The sequence below is a fragment of the Solanum lycopersicum genome, chromosome 4 (assembly GCF_036512215.1).
Source record: "Solanum lycopersicum chromosome 4, SLM_r2.1".
NCBI classification, from domain to species: domain Eukaryota; kingdom Viridiplantae; phylum Streptophyta; class Magnoliopsida; order Solanales; family Solanaceae; genus Solanum; species Solanum lycopersicum.
In genome coordinates this window covers 3,637,522-3,654,837 of record NC_090803.1, presented here as the reverse complement: position 1 = coordinate 3,654,837, position 17,316 = coordinate 3,637,522, and the positions used below count along the sequence as shown (strand labels likewise).

Genomic DNA, 17,316 nt, shown 5'->3' with positions numbered 1-17,316 from the left:
ATGTAAAAACAAATTAGAAAAATCGCCAAAAACGCTGCATGAACAACGATTTTCTTTAAAAAAAGAAGAAGACAATATGAACAAAATCGCTGGTAGGTCAGCGATTTTATGCTTCACAGTTAACGACGTGAAAACAAAATCGCTACGTCAGTAAAGCGATTTTGCCCTTTTGGTTAAAAAAGAAATTGATGTACCCCTTTGAAATTTTTAATAACTTTTTTTATCCTTTAAGCTTTGGACTCTTATTCTGCGTTTATATTGTGAGTTTTTACTTTATGAAATATACTAAAAGTTTTATTATGCGCATAGTTCAAGAAAAAGTCGAACCAGAAAAGTTTATTTTGTAATTTCTTTTTAAAAAAGAAAATAGATATATATATATATATATATCAGGAGTAGGTTATATGGTTATAATTTGAATATCTATTCATTGTTTCATGATTTTAATTCGATGAACATTCATGTCTCAATATGATTTAATTTCCCAAATAGGTTGTTAGACCAATCACCATATATAAACCAAATTAATTCCTAAAAAATAAAAATAACAACTTTAAAGGGGTAACTATTGTTGAACAAACTTGTATCAAATTAATAACCAAACATTATGTTAAAAAATAACAAGTACAATAAACTTATGTATTTATGTGACATTGTATCATTCAAAATTGTAATGAAATAAATAAAAAAATTATTTTTGAGTTAAGAGCTCTAAAATTAAAATATATATATATATATATCTAATAAAAAAAGTATTAACCCGAATATGATACGAGATAATTTAAAATAATCGGAAAAAAAATAGCAATTCAAAATTTGTTGTAGTGCTATTCCTGTGGAGACCATTATTTGAATTCTTTAAAACTCTAAAATAAAATAAATAAAAAACATATATATCCACATAGGTTGAAAAAATTTGATATAGATTTTAGTATAATAGTATTTTGATGATTTTTTTAAATTTTAATCCTTATGATATTCAAAGCATATTTAATTTATTGATAAATTTTAATTTTAGCCCTTATAATATTTGATATAGTATATTTAACTTCTAATTAATTGAAGTATTTTTTTTCTTCTTTATATGCATATTCTATACTCGAACTATATTTTAGAATTATAATATTGTCAAATATGAAGTAAACAAGTTCAACGTTTTCTTATATTTGTGGAGCGAATACTTTTCTTCTGAGCCAATGATCTATCGAAAATACCATTTATATCCTACAAAGATAAGGGTAAATATTAGGTCTACATACATTTTATCCTCCCTAATCGGACTCGTGAAATTATACAAGATACATAGTTCTTGTAATACAAGCTTAACGTAAGGTATTTAAGCGATGAAACAATTGATTTTATGATAAATTCGTGAATGTTAACCAGCAGAAAAACAAAACGTATTTTACTTAATCAAAGATCAAATATACTTAATTCGATATCATAAGAACTAAAATTAATAATTATCGATAACCGAAGGACTAACAATACTAATATTCATCCTAGATTTTAAGTTCATTACAATATCAATCATAATATAATTACATGTGTGATTTATACATGCAATTATAAATACAGAATATATATATATATATATATATATATTAAGAAATTGTTATTTATTGATAAAATTTCTATTTCTAGAGTGTGTTTGTTTCCTAAAATAACTCACATCCTACCATGTCCACCTAAAGAATAGGTTTTTAGACACAATCCCAACTACCTTGATAAGACCATCACAAATCCATTTTTGTGAATTATCATGGCACCATTCTCTTCTTCATTATCCACAAAATTTCAATTTTAATTTTGCTTCTTCCTTCCTCCTATTTGTTATAATACTTACAATTCCTCGATCGTTATAAATAACACATTCATATTAATCATCGATCTTCTTATATCTATCTACCTATCTATCTTTAGTTTCGTTTTTTGTTTTTGTTATTGTTATTGTTATTTCCCCCCTATCATTCTTATGTTTAACCTAAAGGGTGGTGGCTATGTTTAATACACCCTTTGTTATATCCTTTGCACTTTTGTTATCATTCCCTCTCCTTTTCCTTTTCGCGCCACAAATCTTTCCACCTAAACACGTTGAGATCTCAATCCCTGATGAACTTGATGATCTTGCTTTATTTCGTCGCGCAACCCTAGCTTCTATCGACATGAATGGTGGTGCCATCTCACGACTTGGCACCACCAATCCACGTATGAAGATCGCGTTTCTCTTTCTTACCAACACCAATCTTCATTTTTCCCCGTTATGGGAGCGATTTTTCGCCAATCATGATGACCTATTCAACATTTACATCCATGCAGATCCATCATCAAAGATTACCCCACCTACCGGACGCGTCTTCAAAGGACGTTTCATCGCGTCCAAGCGAACCCAACGTGCATCCCCTACCTTAATATCAGCCGCTCGCCGCCTTATGGCGACCGCCCTCCTCGACGACCCGTTAAATTACTATTTTGCCCTTGTATCGCAACATTGCATTCCTCTACATTCATTCAACTTTATTTACAACTCACTCTTCCAATCTCAATTCCCGGAATATCGTAGCTTCATACAAATACTATCGAACGAATCATACATGTGGGACCGCTACGTGGCACGTGGCGAGACCGCGATGCTACCCGAGGTACCGTTCGATCGATTCCGGTTCGGGTCACAATTCTTTGTCCTGACCCGAAGACATGCGTTGGTCGTGATCAGAGATAGAAGATTATGGAGGAAATTTAGAATGACTTGTTTAAATGAAGATTCATGTTACCCTGAGGAACATTATTTTCCTACACTTTTATCGATGGAAGACCCTCAAGGGTGCACACAATATACTTTGACACGTGTCAATTGGACGGAGAGTGTTGACGGACACCCAAGAACTTATTTTCCTAGAGAAATTTCACCGGACCTTATTTATAAGCTCCGGGAATCGAATTCTACGTATTCACACATGTTTGCGAGAAAATTCTCACCGGATTGTTTGAAACCTTTGATGGATATCGCGGATAAGGTTATTTTTCGGAATTAAAGGTATTATTTCTTCTTTTTTTTTAAAAGAAAAAAATAAATTCATATTAGAATTGCTTACAAAAATACTTTTTTTTTTATATGGTATAACTGAAACGCGTAAATTATCTTACTTTTTTCCCCCATTAATTATGTTGTCTAAATCAGCTTACATGCATATAGACAGCAATTCGTACCACATGTATTTGCTACCTTTAATTACTATAAGTATCGTTGAGTTTGTCTATAATATGGAGAGATATAAGAAGAAATCAACGCGTTTTAATTTTTACTATAATTTGTTACTGCATGACTTAACATCTACACTATGAAAAAACGACTTTTAGCGGCATTAAAATATTGACATTAATAAAGAGTGGTAAAGCCTTTACCGTCATTAGTTAAGTGTTATTAAAACCAAAGTCGCTAAAGGCTTTAGGGACATATACAAAGAGTGACAATTGCCGCTAATGATCATTTTTGTTGTAGTGCTATATGATTTTTTGGTCGAATAAATTCTCTTTATACATGATAATATTGATCTAAGATGTGATTGATGTCTTGTTTATTTGATTTTTGCAGGCAAGTTTCGAAATATTATTTTTAGGTTATTGTAGGAACTCAAAAACTTCGAAGGCTAAAGCAGGAAGAGGCTAAAGCCCATGCCAAAGCCCTCTCATAATAAACAAAATTACGTTGCTATTTGGTGGTGTCTCTTGTACATAAAATTAGAGATCAACTACCTTTGGCTTACTTGCTTGGTTGTGTTTACAAAGTGAGAAAAAAAAATAATTGGTGTGATGGTCACAAAGATTGGTGCTAATTATGAGCTTAGAATGCAGTTTAGAGAAGGATTTGGTGCATAAGGATAAAGTAAAAGGTAGCGGAACGAAATTTATCTTTTTGTTCGCTTTTCTATTTACACATTCTTTCTCTCTGAGGTTTCGACTTGTAACTTACATATATCTACCTCTTATCAACTTTTTATTCTATTATATAAACCTCGTATTTTATATTTGTGTAATGAGATTATATTGTAATCCAGAAGTAGAACATTTTTGTCCTTTTTTTTTTAGGATAACAAAAAATTACATCATTTTACTATTTTTTTCTTTTCTCGATAGGTAATGTTGTAGCTCATGCGTTGAATTTTTTTCTTTTATTTTAGTGTTTTTAATGCAAATGATAAGAGAAATATTGTGAAACAAACCATATCTCTTTGTTCGCTTTTTTTTTTTAAACACATATTTTTTCTAAGGTTTCGATTTGATATAATTATATATTTCTTATAATTTATATATTATACAAAACCCCTTTTTAAAAAAAATTATATTGGTGGATTAATATATTATAATTTAGAGGTTGAAAGTTTTGCTCTTTTTTTTATTTAGTGTAACATTAGTTATATTTTTATCTTAATTTTTTTTTTTTAAAAATATTAGATGATGTTGCTATCATGTGTCAATTTTATCCCCTTCCCCACTTCTAGCTACTAAATGAATATAAAAAAATCACCTTATTTAATTTTGATTTTCTGATTACTAGATATATTAATTAATATCTTATGTTTATCACTGTCTTCAAGTTATGTTTGTACTAGATGTTTAAAATGATTAGTTTTTTTTTTTTAAGTTGATTTTATAAAATTGATATGCTTTATGATTTAGTTAAGTTTGATATAAGTTTAACATACGACCATCATCATAATTAAACTCCTCTTAAGCACATGATTTAAGAGCATAATTAAGAACAAATGAAGCAAATCAAGAATGATTAATTTAAAAAACATGTCTATTTTTTTTTTTATTTCTAGAATTTTGATCAATTCCATTGATTCAAGGATAGAGGTGGGCATTCGGTATTTCGATTATATTTTTTCAATTTTTTCGATTTTTGATTCTTGTAAATTGTAAATCTTGTTGGTGGCTGCTAGTGGCTGCTGCTGCTTGAAAGAGGAAGAGGAAGAGGAAGAAGAAGAAGAGGAAGAGCTGCTGCCTGCGAGAGGAAGAGGAGTCTGCAAGATGAATATTAAAAATTAAATTAGGAATAAGGACATTACATACGGTTTCACATTTTTTTTCTTTTTTAAAAGATTATTTAACATTAATAATTATTAATTAATATAATATAAATTATAATATAATATTTCGATTTAAACCGAAATATCGAAAACCAAAATAATACGTACCGAAAACCAAAATGTCAAAAAATACAAAAAAGTAAATCAAATACCGAACCAAAAACTGAAATTCTAAAAAAATTCGATTCGATTTGGTGTTTATGCCCATCCCTATTCATGGAAATAAATAAATTTCTACCCTCTCACTCCTTGAATCCAAATACATTTTTTAATACAAATCTTTTATTTCTTATTGATTTACTTTTATACGTAAACATATGAATTTTTATGTACTAAAAAATATATATAATAATTACATCTCGAACACGTTTACAAGAAAATTTAAAATAAATTGTATAAATATCCATTGCAAGATACTCTTGTCCTGATTTTTGTATATTCAAAGCCTATTCAGAAACCCTTTCTGTACTGTGATGAAATGATAGCGCAAGGTCAAAATATCACTTCTAAAAGCAAAATCACATCGAATTAATCAAAAATAGGCATGAATGGATAGAAACTAACATTCGTACAGTAAAATTTGAACATGTAAGATAAATTTCGTCACACAATATAACAACAAAAACATATTCAATATGAATTTACAAGTGAAATATAAAGAAAGCAAATTGTACGCAGATCATTTCGACAATAAAGCCAAAAGAGAAACATTCCCTATAATAATATTTTATTCCTTTTCAAATTGACCATTTTAGAAAAAAAAGAAAAAAAGATACACTTTGAGTAAAAAATAAATAAAACATGAGTCCACCATTGTCAACAAATATTGGACCCCTTTCATCATCATCACACCCCCCCCCCCCCCCCCCCAATTTCCACCATTTTTTCTCTCCCAAATCTTCCTTGTTCTCTGCAAAATCTCAGCAAAACTCAATTTTGGGAGATGGGTATTTCAAGAAACTCAGGTGGGGTTGGAGGAGTAGTGGGTGGTGTTGATATGCTGAGTGAAAGAGCAAGAATGATGAGAGATTCATTGCAGAAGAGTCAGTCTATTACAGACAATGTTGTGAACATTTTGGGTTCCTTTGATCATCGTCTTTCTGCTCTTGAAACTGCTATGCGTCCTACTCAGGTTTGGATTTTTATTTGATTTTGTATCAATTGTGATAACCCATGTTCTGAAAAATTTGATCTATGAAGAGTTGGTGTGTTGTATATTAATAACGTGAAGATCTGGGGTTCGATAGATTTTCCTTGATAATGTAGCAGCTGATTGTTTTGATAGATAATTCGAGTTGAGGTGTGAGCAAGCTAGTTCTGATATCATGTAAGCATTTTGCCTCTTGCAGAAATGCTGGGTGAGGTTGCGCACGATAGATCCTTGAGGTCCATTCCTTTCTTGGAATGCGCATATCGAAAGCTTAGTGCATTGAGCTGTCCTTTTAAGAAGTTATGGGTTTGGCCTAACCGAATTGTTTTGCCACTTGCAGAAATGCAGGTTAAGACTGTGTACAATAAACCACTGTGGTCTGTCCATTTCCTGGACACGTGCATAGGGGGGGGGGGTTTAGTGCATTGGGCTGCCTTTTTCGTGTATATATGTTACGAAATCTACAAAATATGAACAAATTTTAGCTCAGACACCATGTTAGCATTTGGGATGGATACAGACCCCAGCCTTGGTGCATTTGGAATGAAAGTAACAGGAGATTTTTTGATGGAGTTTGAAATCCAACTGTAAACTTAAGGCTAGCTGTTTGGTTAACCTTTTTAGCTGGGCTTACTGTTCACCTGTAAATAATTTAGATCACCACATGGATTTTGTCAGCTCCTAAGCTCTATAAGCCTTTTGTTCTTTCTGTGCTGACAGATCCCCTTTTTGTATCTTTGCACCTACTGGGTGCCTTGATGGAATCTCACTCACTTCATCAAGAAAAAAGAGAAGAAGTTCCAGGTTCGGCCTGAACGAATTGTTTTGCTTGAAACCCTGTAATATTACAGAATCTACTAAATATGATCAAATATTAGCTCAGACGCTATGTTAGCATTAGGGATGGATGCACAATAGAAGTTACAGGTTCGGCCTAACCCAGTTGTTTTACCTCAAACCCTGTATAAGTATTAAGAAATCTACTAAATATGTACAAATGTTAAGTTTTTAACCCAATTACTGAAATGGCCAATAGTTATGGTATTTTGAATCCACAAAGTTCAAATTGTGCTTTACCTCGGTTTAGCATAAATGTGGGAGAAAAGAGAAAGGGAAAGAAAGGGGTCATTTTTGTTGAATGTTGAAGTGATACATTTCTTGGATTTGTTTAATTTCTTGTTTCCATTTTAGGCATACTCTTTCCTTTTCAATTCTTGGATTTGCTTTTTTCTTGTTTCTATTTTAGGCATACTCTTTCCTTTTCAATATTATTATTTTTTTCCTGATCTAATTTTGGGCCGCACTTGCTAATTGATATCATTTCAGTTTTGGTTCATTTCTTGACTGATACTCAATCTGTTCTTTGTAGATAAGGACTCATGCTATTAGGACGGCTCATGGAAACATTGACAAGGCTTTAAAGGCTGCTGAGGTTATACTGTCCCAATTTGATATTTCTCGTCAGGTTGCTCTAGCCTCTAATGTTTGTTATGTCGTTAATTTGCTTAGATCTGATAGACACACTCCTTTTAGTTTCCTTAATTGAACATGAGATTAGTAGCAAAGAGTACTTAAATAGCAGAAAAGGAGTTCTGGTGATCTTTGTTAGAGATAAAGACTCCAACCACCTGATGGCTCTTCAAGTGTGACTGCTATTCAAGATAAACCGGAAATCTCCTCCAATATATATGAGATATGTTTCAGATGTATACAAACAGGTGAAATGAGTATAATCTTCCTTGAAAGCCTGACAGCGGTAATATTTGTATAGTACATAGGGATGGCAAGGGGGCGGGACGGTTGTGGGGTGGGGCGGGTTATAGTATTTGTGGGGTTGTGTGAGTTAGAACTTTTGGGAGGTGGATTTAAAATATTTTTGGAAAAAACATGCGGGCCGGGGCGGGTATGCGGGTTGTTTTTAGGCTTCAAATTTGTTGACTACTGGTTTGGGCAGTGAATATCCCAAATGGGAATTTTAGGAGAGAGTTCCTAGTATATGGTTTTGGGGGCAAACATTGTTCTTCCTAGAATCGAATAACACCCAACTACTGTCTCCTTCTCAAAGCGCAGGGGATGTATGCAGTGCTTTGATGGGGTGAGTTTTTTTTCTTATCAATTGTCTTCTCAAAGTGCAGGGGATGTTTTTATGAAAATAAAAGTGGTTTTGTCCCTACTTAATGTTAGAAGCAGAATAATGTTGGAGCTATGAGGGCGGGGAAAAAACAAAAAAATTATGCTATGCGGGCCGGGGCGAAATCCTTGCGGGTTTACCCCACCATCCCCCATTTTCTATTCCTAGTAGTGCATAGTTATACACCTTTTACATGAATGCAGGAGAGTACAGAAAAGCCTAACTTTCAGTATCCATTTCCTTTTTGAATTTCTTCATGGTATTAGTGTTTTGGTTCATTGTGATGTTAGGGAAACCTCCTTTCCCTGCGATCACACCGTTTGTAAATTCTTTGAGATGAGAGAGGACAATGATGGCAAATTTTGACAAACACACCTTTACAATGGCATTTGTAGTCCCAGAATCTCAAGGTTCAAGGGGAACAACTCGTGTAAACTTCGTTAGAGGAAGAGGATAATCAATAGGTAGAGACACTAGACCACCCAATCAAGATGTTTTGGTAGCACAAGGGTTTGAAATTTGAATTCTCCCATTGTTAGTTATTTTCATTGCTTGTGCTGATAAATTGTTTTTGAATTTGAATTCGTCGAAGAAGTGACCAGACTTGAATTTGAGTTCGCAGGGAAAGTGAACAAATTCCATTGCAAAATTGTAGTCTTTTTTTTTTTTTTTGTCTTTATCAGGTGCAAAGTATCCTTTTTTCTTTGTGATAATTTTATCTCTTAAGTTGGTCTCTCATAAATGCACCTTACTTTAATTAGAACTTCTTAATTAATGGTACCTTCATTTTAGGCGGAAATTAAAATACTGAAAGGGCCACATGAGGACCTGGAAAGTTATCTTCAAGCAATTGACCAGCTGAGAGACAATATTCGCTTCTTCAGCAACAACAAAAGCTTCAAGAGTAGTGATGGAGTACTCAATCATGCTAATAGTTTGCTGACCAAGGCTATTTTAAAGCTTGAAGAGGAGTTTAAGCAGCTCTTGTTATCTTATAGGTTTGCTGACATTTTCACTGTTTTCATCATACTCTTATTGTAGACTTGAAACCTTGTTCTATACTCTATAGTTCATTCTTATCTTGTTTTCCAGATATTCTTCATGTAACTCATTCACGGCAGGACTTCTGTGGAAACCTATTTGTAATTTTATGATTGTTTTGTGATTCAAGTATCAACATTGATTGGAAATTGTAGTTTTCTCCTATCTTTCAGGTAAAAAATGGTGAAGTAAAAGCATCAAATAATCGAATCCTTATAAAATAATAAAAAGCCTGTAAGGAATTTAAAATGGTTATTTCAGTCTCTTTAAGTTAACCTTTATGTGGGTTGTAAATTGTCATTGTGCTCTAGTACTATTTTTGGGATTGAGATTCGAGGCACTTTTTATAAGGAGTGTCCTTGTTCTGCTATTAGTTCTAAAATCCTATGTCTTGCCAATGTTCTTAACCTTCAGTATTCCAATGGAGGCTTCAAAATTGAAGTAATGCATCTATATTCTGCTGTTTGACCTTCCAATGGAGCTATTTGACTAAGTCTGAACTATAACATTTTCAGTAAACCCATTGAACCTGATCGGCTGTTTGAGTGTCTCCCAAATTCAATGCGACCACCGTCATCACCTGGACACCAGGACTCTAGTGGTAAGAGTCATCTGTCCAATAGTAATGCGGAGCAAGATGGTGCAGGAAATGCTGTCTTCACACCGCCAACTCTTATACCTCCAAGGATCCTGCCTTTACTACATGATTTAGCCCAACAGATGGTTCAAGCTGGCCATCAACAACAATTTATAAAAATATACAGGTAAATATCTATTTTTATTATGAACTATGTGATCATGTACGGACAATCTTTTACTCATTGTATCCTGGAGAAAAAATTAATCTACTGGCCTAAAAGCTAATGTCTTTCTCTCTATTAAGCAGTTCATGCAGAAAAATAGGTGAAGCTTAACATGAGGTAACTGCCTTACATGTTTTGTCAGTGTCTGGAGTTGAACTCATAAATAGTTGATATAGGTTCTGCTTGTTGCAGAAGTTTAAATGCTCCATACAGTAAATAATAGGTTGTTCATCAATATGATTATTATGGCTTTTATTATTCTTATGCTGGAGTTACAAGAACAAGAGCAGTAAAGATGCTTTTTTATATATGTAGAATACAATACCATGTACATATGTGCATCTTTTCCTTCTCATTCCTATTCGGGATATTTTAGAGCTGTGCACTGTCTTGTCAAAGCCAGATAATCCTGGACATGGCTAGAAACTGCTAAACTCAAGCCTCGAGCTTCAACAGTTTCTCAAGCAAAATGGCCCATTTCATTCTTAGGAATGAAATGAAAACTATTTTCCAGGTTGAAGATTTAATTACTCATTGACATCTATGTACTCTATCGAACTCAACAGAAAGCAAACAAAATAGTGCATACATGAGTGGCGGTGGAGTCTCCAGGAAGCTCACTTTTGGTTTATGATGATGACTGGAATAAAAGGAGAAAAGCTGTCTGAAAACAATTGTGTGTGTGCGGAAAGAGCTCTTGCTTGAAATCTCCAATAGTCTAGTCTAGTTGGTAAATCTGTGTTGTAACGACCTCAAGTTTTATATTACAACTCATTCCACCTTTAACTAGGAGTTCAAAGGTGAAATACTATGATGCCCTTTTCTGGAAAGATGGAAGACCTTCTAGTTGCTTCAACTTTGTTCATATTGAAACCCCCTGGAATAGAAAAGTAGAAGGAAATCAGTAGTTGTGGTTTAAGTACCTTTTCATTCAGTAAACTCTTTTATTTACATATAGGGAGTAGAGAGACCAAGGTGAGGAATGTAAAGCTGTGACTTCTGTGCTCTTATTGTTTAGCATAAGTAGTAGTTTCTTGGTAAATTTTACACGCACATAGCAACAATGTGTTTTGAAGTGCTATAGATTCCTTTACTCATTTCATTCCTTTTCTTATTCTTTTGATTTATAAATGTCTCAATAGGGATACACGTTCTCCCGTACTGGAAGAAAGTCTTCGCAGTTTGGGAGTGGAAAAACTTAGCAAAGATGATGTTCAGAAGATGCAATGGGAAGTTCTGGAAGCTAAAATTGGAAATTGGATTCATTTTATGCGAATTGCTGTAAGTTTTGTCAAATGCCTCTGGAAGTAGATTAAAGCTTGCCTTTGACTTTCTTATGTTCAATTGAACAGGTCAAACTGTTATTTGCTGGTGAACGTAAGGTGTGTGATCAAGTTCTTGAAGGATTCGATTCACTCAATGATCAATGTTTTGCTGAAGTTACTATTGCGAGTGTTGCTGTGTTGCTTAGTTTTGGTGATGCCATTGCAAAGAGCAAAAGATCACCTGAGAAGTTATTTGTGCTTCTAGATATGTATGAAATAATGCGGGAACTTCATTCAGAGGTATGAGATATACTAGCAAACAAGCATTTGATTCATTATATTATGCCTACATGGAGTACGGGACAAGAGCAAACAGACGACTATTATTCAAATTTCATGGTTATATTATTATATACTAACAATGTATAGTTCGAGCTCTACAACTAAGGATTTTATAGAACCTACCCAAAAAATAAAACTAAGGAGTTCGTAGAATCTTTCTCTAGCCTTCTGGTCTGCATATAAGATGAAGATATTGCGTATTTCTGTCTGCAGATTGAATCACTTTTCAGAGGTAAAGCTTGCAATGAAATTAAGGAATCTGCCTTTGGTTTGACAAAGCAACTTGCCCAGACAGCCCAAGAAACCTTTGGTGATTTTGAAGAAGCAGTTGAAAAAGACGCAACCAAAACTGCCGTCTCAGATGGAACTGTCCATCCCTTGACCAGCTATGTGATTAATTACGTGAAGTTCCTGTTTGAGTGAGTTCACTCAAATATATAATGTGTTCTTTTCTTCCATGTATGCCAGAAAACTAAGTCAGACAATAGCTTCCTTCTTCCAAGTGGGTATTACTGGTTTACCACGTCTTACTCACTAAATTGATGATTACCATCCAAGTGGAGTGTCCCAAGGACTCCTTAATGTGCCATACTCTAATTGCCATGGTTTCTGGATAAGCTCTGGATTTCTTTTATTTTTCAGCTTCGAGGGTGGATAAATAAGTTTCATCATATTCATGATACAATAAAGAAACACAAAGGAAGTGTTTGTTGTAACTTCTTAGACTAAGAACTGCCGCAGCTATGTTGGGACTTGGGCCTCAAGATTCATATATAGAGAATTGTAAAACACTAACCAGAAATTTGGGCACAAGGGTTAATGTTAAGAGTCTTTAAGGCCTAGAGGATTCACATACCAATTGGATTAACATATATTTTAAGAAGGACCTTAAACCAAATTTTGCTCGACCGCAAGGTTGCAGAATGCTTTTGTTTTGTTTGTTCAGAGTTCAACTTAAGTAACAGTGAAGCTGTTGGGATCTTTATTCTTGTAGATGAGGAATGCTATAATGACATTTATTTATATCTGATTATACCTATATTTGTGATGCCTTGTAAATAGCAGCAAGTAGTCCTTGCTAATTTAAGAAGTTAGTTAGGTGGTTAAGCCAAGAGGTTAGTGGTAACTGATCTATTAATGGTAGAGATTGCTGGTTACCAACATGGGTTGTGGTGAGATGGTTGATCCTTCCATCCTTCACTAGACATCTAGGGTTCGGGGCCCTAGGATTGGGAAAAGTCCTGTAGGGAGCGCTGCCCTCAGAAATGGGCCCTGCAATGCCGAATCTGGATTTAGTCGGGTCCTAATGCAGGTACCGGGTGGGAAACCAAAATAAAAAAAGAAGAGGTTTCTGGTTAACATTTTTCATTCAAAGATCCCCCCCCCCCTTTCCCCAAACACACACATTTTCATTTATTCAATTGTTTCAATTCAGAGAGCACAGGTTGAGCTCTTTGAATCCCTCTGTCTCTGCATTTTGATCATCCTCTAGACCTGAACTTCTCTTAACATTTCTGTTATGAAAAACAAATGGAGTATGTTGTCTTGTCCCTTATGCTGCTGCCATGTTAGACTTGGTGCTAAGCATAGAGAGAATAAACAATTAGCAGATTAATATTTTCTCCATCATTTATACTTTGCTGCTCACCTGATATACCCGTTAGTGTAGATAGATTGAGTTATGTCTAAATTGTTTCTACTTCATAGCTTTAAATGGCATTCAGTTTACACCTTACATATGGGGGAAAATTTATTTATCTAAAGGAGACACCTGAAGATGAATAAGCTTGGTGTTCAAACTCCGCGATTAATAGGTATTGTCAGATGATAGGTGCTACTAGTGGAAATTGGAGGATGACCGTGGCATATAGTAAAGCTTGGGGAACACTTCCCTTACAATAGTAACAAGTTCCTGAGTCAGTGGGTTGCACAATTCAGATCTCAGGTAATCAAATGAGATATGAGTTGAGTTAATACGTCAGGGGATTAATAATGTCAAATTTGAGAAAGATTTATACTAATTGGGCAATTACTGTTTACTATCAGGGCAATCGATTCCTATAATTTTTTCTAAGAGAATTGCGGACTTCGTAGGTTTTAGGTCTATATTATGCAAAAGTCCTGGAGACTGAAGGGTATATGGAATGAGGTGATATCAATCAACTAAGCTTCTTCCAAATCAGTTGTAATCAACCAATGGAATCCCCTATATTTTCTTCTTATGGAAAGGAACAACTTGTAGATAGCTGTCAGTCTTTGTTGATACAATTGCCTGACAAATTGCACTTTTTTTTGTCCAGCTATCAATCAACATTGAAGCAACTATTTCAAGAATTTGAAAATGGAGGAGATTCGAATTCTCAGCTAGCTGCTGTTACAATGCGTATAATGCAGGCTCTTCAAACCAATTTGGATGGGAAATCTAAGCAGTATAAGGATTCTGCTCTGACTCACTTGTTCCTTATGAACAATATTCACTATATGGTCAGATCTGTCCGCAGGTTTGTTGAACAATATTCACTAATCATCGGGGTGAAGACCTCAAAGGTTATTGTATGTATTGCTTTATGTTAGGGTGCTTATCGTTTGTTGCTTTTAGGTCTGAAGCCAAAGACTTATTAGGGGATGACTGGGTGCAAAGACACCGGAGAGTTGTACAGCAACACGCAAATCAATATAAAAGAATTGCTTGGGCGAAGGTATTTCTCATCTCGTTTTGTGCTCCTTCCGATTCTCTGCCTCAAGAAAATGGGAAAATTTGTGTGTAGGGTTGGGGATAGAGGGGCTATGGAAGGGAGGGGACCAATTCAAATCTTAATTTTTGAATTAATTTTATCATATTAGAGCTTTTCCAAGTCAAGGTCAAGTTAATTTCAGTACCATAAAGGATTGTTTTTTCTGGTGATAATTTGAATGGGCATTAGTCTTTCTGATTATGCTGTTTTTCACTTCTTCATTTCTTGTCTATGATTATGGTCTCAGTTAGAGTAATGATTGCCTTGCTTTCACTTGTTAAATAAATTGTAGTAGCCTCTTTCATCCAAATTTTGTGCTCTTTTTGAACTGTCTAATTTTTTCCAGATGGTTGAATTAAGTGTTGCCACGAGCATGATCACAGTTTACATTAAATATGGAATTGGCCTATGATTGTCCTAATCAATACCTTGTTTTATTCTTGAGTAGATCCTTCAATCTCTATCGATTCAAGGGCTAACATCATCTGGAGGCAGTAGTTCTAGTGGTGTAGATGGACAAAATAGCAGTGGAGTTTCAAGATCCACCGTAAAAGAAAGGTAGGTTCTCAGGTTAATCATTTTATGAACTTCTGTTGACAGTCATGATCTAATCTTGTTTCTGGTATGAAATCTTCTTGTTACTCTTTATCAGGTTCAAGATGTTCAATTCACAGTTTGAGGAGCTTCATCAAAGGCAATCTCAATGGGCTGTTCCAGATACTGAGTTGCGAGAGTCATTGAGGCTTGCGGTTGCTGAAGTTTTGCTGCCTGCATACAGATCTTTCATCAAACGCTTTGGGTATGTTCAATTTGATTTTTGCTATCATTTCACTCTTGCATGCTTGTTTTCTGTGAACTCCAACACGATGTAGCTAGAAAGTTCTTTGGTCACTTGAAATGTTTCAAATATTTGAAGCAGAAACAATTCGTTTGTTTCATTCTCTTAGTAAGTTGCATTAGCAGAAGAATATAACCTTCAATTAGTAAAAATCCATTCTTTACACTTTCCCGAATAACAGAAAGTACATAGAGTAATATTGATCATGAATGCGTAAAAGATGGTTGAAGAAATCGTATAAACTCTTTTTGACTCCCGAAATAGTTAGTCAGATAAAATGGAACATAAGGAGTGCTTTCCTTATGAAAGTTGAGATGATGTAAAATGCTTTCTTTTCTGCATAACAGGCCTTTGGTTGAGAGTGGTAAAAATGCCCAAAAGTACGTCAGATATTCAGCTGAAGATCTTGACCGTATGCTGGGTGAATTCTTTGAGGGTAAGACGTTTAATGAGCCCAAACGGTAAACCACAGCTATGTTCTATGCACTACCCTTAATCCTCTCCTCTGCTGTTGCTGATACAGTTGCTACATGATTGAGTTCCTACAACTAGTTGATGACAGCCTTCTGGTTCAACTCCGTTCGATACCAATATGTTCAGAATCTACAAGATGCAATAAACAGTTTATTTTTTTTTAATATAGCATTCTGTATAGAGCAGTTCAGTATATGAAAATGGAACATGCCCCAGTATTATAGTTGTCACATCTCTTGTCCAAAAATGTGGTGCTTGTATTAAAGATTGTCCATGTTTTATATGCTTTTGTACAGCAAAACCTTTTGATGTTTGCTCTTAAAGAGTTCTTTTTTGGTCCTAAATGTTCATATTTTTTCCTTGATACTTGCACAATTACCTTTTGAATAACCTATAGTTAAATGAACAATAGAATAAATTTATTTTCTCCATACATATGCATTCATGTTGAGTGTAAAACTGGATTATATGACCAAGAATGAAGAGGGTAACATAAACCTTTTAGATTCTTTGATTATTGCTCGGATCGATTTAGGCATCACCTCTCATCAACACAGATTTTGAGTAACTTATCCTTCGAGACTTGGATCGAGTAAGACAACATAATGCATGTTTAGGCTTTTGGATTCCTATTCAAAGAGTGCATGACTAAATGTCAAAACTCACACTAAGCCTGTTGATTTTGGGATCTAAATTTGAGATTTTCCTTGGCAAGTAGCGAATAGGATTTGAAATGAAATAATATCAATTCTTAAAGAAGAGAAAGTTGGGGAGAGAACATTTCCACGTTGGATTTATTAATATCGTACTAATTGAGTAGATAGAGATGATAAAATCGGACCTTTACGTTGATTTTTTTTAGTGAGTTAGTTGCACTTTAATCCTCTCAAAATGGTAACACTATACCCTTTTCGCGATTTCTACTAAATAATCTTACATTTAATTATTTCTCTTGTGAAACTTTGGATCGAATAATTTTGATTATATCCAAGAACTACTTGCCCCCGACATGTTTTCACAACATTTCTTATATGCGGAGGCTAACACTAGAGAGTATATTTCTTTCGTTGAAAAAATTACAGTATATGCTGGGTCAAAAACCTTTATTTATCCATAAACAATAGATGTTAAGCCCTTCAATGAAAATCATGTCTCTGTCACGGTTTACGTAAATCCATAATCAGAAAAAAGAACAATTTTATCCAACTTATGGTTTGTTTTGTATTACTTCTTTGGATTTGAATGTGGAAATGTAACTAAAAATAACAATTCCGTTGTAGTCTAGTTGGTTAGGATACTCGGCTCTCACCCGAGAGACCCGGGTTCAAGTCCCGGCAACGGAATTCTTTTTTTTACGTCTAGCCTACATTCTACCCTCCTCAAATCCCACCTGTTCATTTCTCGTTTACTCAATTCTCTTCTCATTCGAGAGTCTTCCGAAAAC

At 34.3% G+C, this 17,316-nt stretch overlaps 2 protein-coding genes and 1 non-coding gene across 4 annotated transcripts; all 3 read left to right on the top strand.

The window, feature by feature from the left end:
• Positions 1-1,746: 1,746 nt before the first annotated feature.
• Positions 1,747-4,081, top strand: LOC101253370 (glycosyltransferase BC10-like). The gene is made up of 2 exons (XM_019213286.3): positions 1,747-3,037; positions 3,596-4,081. Exon 1 carries the CDS (start codon positions 2,001-2,003, stop codon positions 3,033-3,035), a length of 1,035 nt encoding a protein of 344 aa, XP_019068831.2. The 5' UTR covers positions 1,747-2,000; the 3' UTR covers positions 3,036-3,037; positions 3,596-4,081.
• A 356-nt stretch (positions 4,082-4,437) lies between these two features.
• On the top strand, positions 4,438-16,216 carry LOC101253679 (exocyst complex component EXO70A1). Of its 2 annotated transcripts, XM_004236759.4 has the most exons (13): positions 4,438-6,225; positions 7,613-7,708; positions 9,167-9,372; positions 9,931-10,179; positions 11,361-11,499; positions 11,571-11,783; positions 12,039-12,244; positions 14,126-14,326; positions 14,425-14,524; positions 15,009-15,118; positions 15,213-15,359; positions 15,746-15,834; positions 15,922-16,216. In XM_004236759.4, the coding sequence occupies exons 1-13, from the start codon at positions 6,037-6,039 to the stop codon at positions 15,930-15,932; spliced, it is 1,956 nt and encodes a 651-aa protein (XP_004236807.2). In that variant the 5' UTR covers positions 4,438-6,036; the 3' UTR covers positions 15,933-16,216. The 2 variants fall into 2 exon arrangements, with proteins under 2 accessions (XP_004236807.2, XP_010319288.2); XM_010320986.3 differs by having other exon boundaries at positions 15,746-16,216.
• A 926-nt stretch (positions 16,217-17,142) lies between these two features.
• TRNAE-CUC (transfer RNA glutamic acid (anticodon CUC)) lies at positions 17,143-17,215 on the top strand. Its single transcript has one exon. It is a non-coding gene; the product is annotated as a tRNA-Glu (tRNA).
• The last annotated feature ends 101 nt before the right edge of the window (positions 17,216-17,316 follow it).